The sequence below is a fragment of the Dreissena polymorpha genome, chromosome 10 (assembly GCF_020536995.1).
Source record: "Dreissena polymorpha isolate Duluth1 chromosome 10, UMN_Dpol_1.0, whole genome shotgun sequence".
NCBI lineage: Eukaryota > Metazoa > Mollusca > Bivalvia > Myida > Dreissenidae > Dreissena > Dreissena polymorpha.
Window position 1 is genome coordinate 46,155,546 of NC_068364.1, and position 8,157 is coordinate 46,163,702.

General features: G+C 36.0%; 1 protein-coding gene across 1 annotated transcript; it reads left to right on the plus strand.

The window, feature by feature from the left end:
* Positions 1-1,085: 1,085 nt before the first annotated feature.
* On the plus strand, positions 1,086-5,186 carry LOC127847465 (eukaryotic translation initiation factor 1-like). The gene is made up of 4 exons (XM_052379389.1): positions 1,086-1,262; positions 1,575-1,744; positions 3,221-3,352; positions 4,564-5,186. The coding sequence occupies exons 1-4, from the start codon at positions 1,229-1,231 to the stop codon at positions 4,576-4,578; spliced, it is 351 nt and encodes a 116-aa protein (XP_052235349.1). The 5' UTR covers positions 1,086-1,228; the 3' UTR covers positions 4,579-5,186.
* Positions 5,187-8,157: the final 2,971 nt, after the last annotated feature.

Sequence of the window (8,157 nt, forward strand, 5' to 3'; positions counted from 1 at the left end):
TCCGAAGCCAATCTCGTGTTCGCTCGTAAATGTTCGTATATCGTAGCCGGAAAATTACATGGAATATATATATATATATATATATATATATATATATATTGTGACCCAAAATAGAAAATCGAGCATTTTGTAATGCGTTAAATCAAAGACCTATAGATCTATTGGTCTTTGGTTAAATCTATGTTACCAGACCACATCTAGCGATGACATTTTGGTTATTGCTATAAGGAACATAGATGTTTTTATGCCTTTACTTTATTTTTCTGAATATTAAACGAATAATCGTTGATTTTAAGTGTTTATGGGCTTTTAAATTCTATTGGTAACAAATGAAAAACAAAACATTTAGTTTTCTAATCAAATTGGTTTAAGTGAAATACAATATGCAAGCAAAAGCACAATGGTATTCGCGTATATCTATTTGTATGTCTAGCAAGATACAACTTCACCCAAAATTGATCAAGAATTATAAGAGTGTCGTTAATAAATGATATCAAACATCACCAAATGAAAGTTGATATCTTTAGTAGTTGTGTGAGAAATCAAATCACAACAGTGTCGCGTTTAGTTGTTCTGATATTTTAATTATACATTATGTACACTTAAGTATATTTGTGTTACATGTTTAAAACATATGATAATTCAATAACATTTTCCTTAAAGCGCACACAAGCTATCCTTTTAAGTCTACTAAGTCTAAGTTGCGACACAAAGAACTCCAATTATAATGATGTATCGACAATTTCCCGCATTAAGACTCGCTTGCCGTTACAATCACGCTATACAAAAGGTGTGTGTGGTCTTAGAGAGGATGGTCGGTTCTTATTGAGCAGTTTAGAGAACACATATTGTTTGATCTTTTTTCTTGATTATTTATAGTAGATTTATTGGTGTTATTTCGATAATTGATTTTCGTACCGTTTTGATTCGAATATCCTAAATAAGCGGTCTCTTATTGCGCAAACGACGTAACAGAAAACCCAAAATAGCGTACAACAAAACTGCCGCGTACGTTCTACAAATACACAATCCACAAAACGAGAGTCAATCGACAACAGTCCCAATGAGTACAGTGCGGCATAGTTTTCTGCCACAAGTGCGTCAGTGATCGTTGCGAAATACTTCCTGTTTACGCTTGTTTACCCATATTTTCTCTATCCAAAAACATCTCTTAATTTCAGAGGAAATTCCTCTTGTTTTTGTGAAGAGTATACGTTTAATCGTTTGTATGACCAGCCTTGATTTTGTCGGTCAATTATCTGGTATGTGAAACGTTATTTTCCTACATCAATTAATTTGGTATCGATAAAACAAAATGGCCGTCAATGTTTTGTTTTCTATTTGCGTAACATTATTATTACGTAGGTTCATTAACAAAATGTTGTTTGCTATAATTAAATATGAGAGACCAGGCCCTTTCCCGAAATCAAGAATAAAAAGCCATAGAAACATTTAACGTACTGTATTTGTTATGTGGATTCAGTAAAAAAGCGGACTCTGATGAGTGATGTATCTGGTTACACAATTATGATTTCAAGTGAATTTCTGCTGACTAGTATTTAATTGTTTTGTAGGATCGAAGGCAGATCCATTCAATGATCAAGTCGAAGATGTTGCTAGTGGCGGCCAAGACAAACTAATCCACATCCGCATACAGCAGAGAAACGGCCGTAAAACACTGACTACAGTCCAGGGGCTATCCTCAGATTATGATCTAAAGAAAATTGTTAAAGTCTGTAAAAAGGTGTGAACTACTGTCTTTAATTTTATTAAAATAAAAATGCTGATTTTAATAAATTTCAGTTGTTAAAGACACTTGTTTTTTATGCCCCCCTTCAAAAAAAAGTGGGCAGAGCTCCAGATAAGGATTTGTGAAATTAGTAACGGTACTGCCACTGACAGAAAGAAAAGGAGTAACGCTTAAAATCAATTAGTACCTGTACTACCATGTCCAAAAATACAGGTAGTACTGTACTACCTGTGTTCTTGGATATTGAAGGGTGTATTACTGACTTTACAGAAACATTTGCAGCAATTATAATAAATATATGTGGCTTCTTAAACAGTTACTGTATTAGGTTTTCCATTCTGAAAAATGATGCAAATACAACGACACATTAAAACTCATGACTAATACTATTTCTTCATTTTTCTTGACAAGAAAACACAAGCCAACTAGTAAGCTAAGTAAATGAACACTTATTTCACTGTCTTATCCGTTTCCCATCGTGTTTTCTAATGTTTTTTAATATCGGGGCGACAATGTCTTTTTCTGGGTTTACAGATTTAATGTCAGGATGGTAAGACAACACCGTATGTAATCATTATGTGACAACAAAGAGTTGTTTTGAATCGTTTTCGGTTAAGCCGGCATTCCATTGCGCGCAGACATATTGTTTTTGACGGATTTACAAGTTACAGGAAATCACGCGACAGAATAGACAATAATATATGAACCCAGTCTACAACTTTTCAGTAATTTAAATTAACGAAAAGCGCCGTTAGATTAGAGAGCAACAAATCATTCCGCGCTGACGCAGGCGTATCGGTATGGCCAGATTTTTTTCGTATATGCGTAAAATGGATATTAAAGTCATAATTGTACGTCCAGTTTATAAAAATAAATACGTAAATATCAAGAAAAAGGCGTATTTACGGCTGTACAGCCCTTATCTGGAGATCTGAGTGGGTATATAGATTTCGCACTGTCCGTCAGTCTGTCACACTCTGTCAGCTCTCTAATTCAAATAGTTATCATCCGATCTTTACTAAACTTGGTCAGAAGTGTAGTGGATGAGGTGTCTGCCTAGCTATCAGGAGGTTGTGGGTTCGCTCCCTACTCTGGGAGCGTTCTCATTATCTCCTATATAGACACCAAGCACTGGTTCTTCCCAGGAAACAGACTCGACAAGTGTCCATATCTGCCTATAATAGGCCTTCCTGTAATAGTCAGCAATTAAATGTAGGAAGTACCAAGTAGAAGTAGAGGTAGAAACAAAAACGAGTGAATACACAATTCTGGGATAACATAAACTGGGAATGAAATTCGTAGGGGTACAATTCATTTTATGGGGGCCAATATGCATCAATTTGAAGAAAATGCCCAGATCATTTATGTTAATAATTAAAACAAAGGCTCTAAGGGCCTACCAAAGAGATATAGTATCTAAAAAAAATCTAAAAGAGTGATTTTGTCTCATTATTATGTCTGTCTCCACAGGAGTTTGCATGCAATGGTACCGTAGTAGAGCACGCTGAGTACGGAGAGGTGATACAGCTGCAGGGAGACCAGCGCACTCTCATGAAGGACTTCCTGAAGAAGGTCGGCCTCGCCAAAGAAGAACAGATCAAGGTACGCATTAAAATCTTCAGTGGTGCTAAACAGTTTGAATCAGTGGCCGAAAAAAGTTCATTTTTGCAAAAACACGGGTTATTAAGAAGTTTTCCCATATAAAGGAATTATTTTCAATGGATCATGGTAAGCAGCAAAATCTATATTGGTGCTTGACCATTTCCCGCTCAGAAACAAAGTGAAAATGGCTCTATGCAACCAGCATAAAACCAGAACAGCCTGCGAGTAACTTGCAGCCTAGTAGCCAAGGGCAATTTTTCATACTGTTAGACTTAATGCTTATATACAATAAGTGCATTGAACAATATACACATGCAAGTCTATGCATACCTCCAAATTGTTGACTGTTAACAATGTCAGATAATTGGTTGCTTTTTACTAGCCCAAGCAACATTGTATTGTCTTGTTTCTGTACATAAGTAGATAATGCTCAGCTAGATGCCAGGGCCCTCAATCTATCAAATCTGCCACCGAATTTCGGCGGCAGTCCCCCACCTGGAATGTATACTTTTTTCCCCTTTTGGGGGGAAAAATTCCCACTAAAAAAAAAAAAAAAAAAATTTTTTTTTTTTTTTTTTTTTAATAGAAAGATGTGTCTCATGATTATAATATCTCAAATCTATTTCAATTTAATCCTTTCAAACATACTGAATTATGAAATATGCAATGAATATAGTGCAAACATGTACAAATGAAATAATGAGAGAGTAAGTAAAAAAATCCCCCAAAATGGGAAACGCCGCGAAAATTCCCCCTCCTAAGGGCTGCGGACCCCTTCCCCCAAAGTAGTGTGAGGGCCCTGGATGCTTAATCAAAATACTAGTAAGCATGGCCAGCAATGTGGGCCAATATTCTGGAAAACTTCATAGGCTGTATGGGCCTCTAATTTGGGAACATCAGCCATAAGCGCAAGTTTTTTGGTTGATTTTTTCTTGGAAAAATGGTTTCTGCACCTTAGAGTACTCCTTTTTGGGTACTCTACACCTCTAGAATATGTGTTTTTACACAAATGCAGCTACTTTGTATGTGTAGACAATCATTTTATCTCCTAACTGAAAATAACCATATTGCCTAACAGTGATTTAATGCACCTTTTTACCAAGCTAAGAAAAAGCAACTGAATCTTTTTTAAACTTTGGTTATAGTTTGGTAATGAAAGTTTACAATTTAGTTTCTTGTATTCAAAAATAAAGCATTGTGTTTTATTTCAGGTGCACGGTTTCTAAACAAAGGTCATCACCTCTACATTATTGCCATCACCTGCTTTGTAAAGATGAGGCAGCAAACCACAGAAGATTTTATATTGGTTTTTATTTCTTAAATAGTTGGTACATAGTGACTCAGTTATGTCAAAGTTGTTTAGAACAATGAAAAGACTAAAGATACATAGAAAGGTTTTACGACGGAAGATTTCATAATGGAATCCGAAAGTAGGATCATATCTGTTTCATCCCATTTGTTTATTGTTGTTCAAGTTGTTTAAAACAATTATGTGTATGAGCCGTCAATAACTGTTTTTAGATTAAATAAATGTACAGATTATTTATTATCAAATGAACTTGCCTAAAATATGGCTGTGATTTTAATTGAAAACATTCAGAATATTCATATTGAATACAATTAAGAGATATTTCAATATCTGCTTTGTACACAATTTTGAAATGGTTAACTTAAAATTAAACACTTAAATGATTTTAATTTGGTAATACAGATTTCTCACTAAAGTTCTGTAATTTTCCAATTAAATTGTTGCTCTGCTTATCATTTTGCTATAACTTATGTGTTTTTGCATAATTATGTAGAAACTGTGTTTAATAAATTATTAAATACAATATGTCAGGCGTTATTGTTTGATTTTAGTATACTTGGTACATCTTTATATTTTTAATCCTGGACACAGTCACAAAGCTGATATGGATTATGGTATTAATTTTCGTCTGTCCATACATACATCAGTTTGTTTTAAACAATTTCTGGTATCTTCTGCAATCTCCATATAACCTTCATCTTTTGAAGTATTTTCAGGAAAAATTGCTAAAATGTTCATATCATTAAGATGATTTTCAGAAGGCATGTATGACTTTGCTTTAAAATATGGAAGTATAAACTTCCTTACTTCTGAATAAGAATTTTTGTTCAGTTTAAGCAGAATTAACATTTGCATTAAAATTAAACGAGCATAATTCCTGTCCATTCCTTTTTATGCTCCCCATATATACATACACATGTATGGGGAGCATATAGTTGCCAGTTTGGGGTTCCTTACTTTTGTTACCGTTTCTCATAGTGCCTTATTTGGGCATGTAAGTACCTTGCATGGACCTCTACCTTTTGATGATGTTTGAGGTCACGTGGGTCAAGGTCACTGAGGCTAATGAAAGATTTTTCGTCACAATTTTGTTACAGTTTCTCATAGCACCTTCAATATTTTTCCAATCTCTTACATGTTTGGCATGTAGGTACCTTTCATGGACCTCTACCTTTTGATGAGGTTTGAGGTCACTGGGGTCTAGGTCACAGAAGCTAATAATAGATTTTTCTGTCACAATTTTGTCACAGTTTCTCATAGCGCCTTCCATATTTTACCGTTCTCTTACATGTATGGCATGTAGGTACCTTGCATGGACCTCTACCTTTTGATGAGGTTTGAGGCCAATGGGGTCAAGGTCACCAAGGCTAAAAATAGATTTTTCCGTCACAATTTTGTTACAGTTTCTCATAGCGCCTTCAATATTTTACTGATCTCTTACATACTTGGCATGTAGGTACCTTGCATCGACCTCTACCTTTTGATGAGGTTTTGGGTCGAGGTCACTGAGGCAAATAATAGATTTTCTCAAGGTAACACTTTGGTTACAGTTTCTCATAGCGCCTTCAATATTTGATCGATCTCTTATATATTTGGGATGTGGGTACCTTGCATGGACCTCTACCTTTTTGATGAGGTTTGAGGTCACTGGGTTCAAGGTCACTGAGGCTAATAATAGATTTTCTCGAGGTCACACTATTTTTACACACAAACCATATATCAACAAAGCATCATTGGTGAGCATCCATCAGTTTTACTGATATCCTTGTTTCTGTGATGTGTTTTGTCATACAACAATACTGCTTTATACAAAGCTTCTATGCTTGACCTATCAACTGCTAGCTTTGAATTGTAATGATCAATTTTAGGGCCTAGCTTTATGCCCCTGCTAGGTAAGTATATACTATAGCAGTTGCACTGTCTGTCCGGCATTCCGATTTCTTAAAGTTTCTTACGCAACACTTCCAGATATTGAGCTGATTTTTGGTATGCGAGTCTTGCCTTCATACCCTACAGATGAAGTGTGAAATTTTCCGGTCAATTGATTTGTGGCCAAGTTATTTGCATTCGTCTTACAAATTTTCTCTATAATATTCGTTATGGCGGATGTTTTTAGCTCACCTGAGCACAACGTGCTCATGGTGAGCTTTTGGGATCGCCTTTTGTCCGTCCTCTGTCCGTCGTGCGTCGTCAACATTTGGCCTTGTGAACACTCTAGAGGCCACATTTCTTTTCCGATCTTCATGAAACTTGCTTAGAACATTTGTCCTAATGATACCTCGACGATTTCGAAACTGGGTCATGCTGGGTCAAAAACTAGGTCAATAGTAGGTAAAAAACAAGATGTGTGTGTGAAACACAATGTCCCCCTATATGACGTTTGACCTTGAAGGATGACCTTGACCCTTCACCACTCGAAATGTGCAGCTCCATGAGATACACATGCATTTCAAATATAAAATTGCTAGCTTCAATATTGCAGAAGTGATATTACATGACCAATTTTGACCCATATATTTGACCTTGAAGGATGACCTTGACCTTTCACCACTAAAAATGTGCAGCTCCATGAGATACACATGCATGCCAAATATCAAGTTGCTATCTTCAATATTGCAAAAGTATTCATAAAATTAGCGATTTGGGCCACATATATTTGACCTCTGACCTTGAAGGATGACCTTGACCTTTCACCACTCAAAATGTGCAGCTCTATGAGATACACATGCATGCCAAATATCGAGTTGCTATCTTCAATATTGCAAAAGTACTCATAAAATGAGCGATTTTGGCCACATATTTGACATCTGACCTTGACGGATGACCTTGACCTTGACCTTTCACCACTCAAAATGTGCAGCTCCATGAGATACACATGCATGCCAAATATCAAGTTGCTATCTTGAATATTGAAATACATACTGCAAAAGTGTACATTAAATGAGCTATTTTGACCCATATATTTGACCTTTGACCTTGAAGGATGACCTTGACCTTTCACCACTTAAAATGTGCAGCTCCATGAGATACATTTGCGTGCCAAATATCAAGTTGCTATCTTCAAAATTGCAAAAGTTATTGCAAATGTTAAAGTTGGCGCAAACCAACCAACCAACAGACCAACAGACAGGGCAAAAACAATATGTCCCCCACTACTATAGTGGGGGACATAAAAAAAACAACTTGTGAACACTGTAGAAGTCACATTTGATGCCCAATCATATGTAACTTTGTTAAAATGTTTTTCTTAATGATATGTTGGTTGAGTTAAAAAATGGTTCCGGTCCGTTGAAAAACATGGTCGCCAGGGGGCGGGGCAGTTTTGCTTATATGGCTATAGAGAAACCTTGTGAACACTCTAGAAGTCGCAATTGTTTATGTATCCTTATGAAACTTGGTCAAAATTTTGATTTTATGAATATTTTGGACGAGTTTGAAAATGGTCTAGATCGGTGAAAAAACATGGCCGCCAGGGGGCGGGGCAGTTTTCTATATA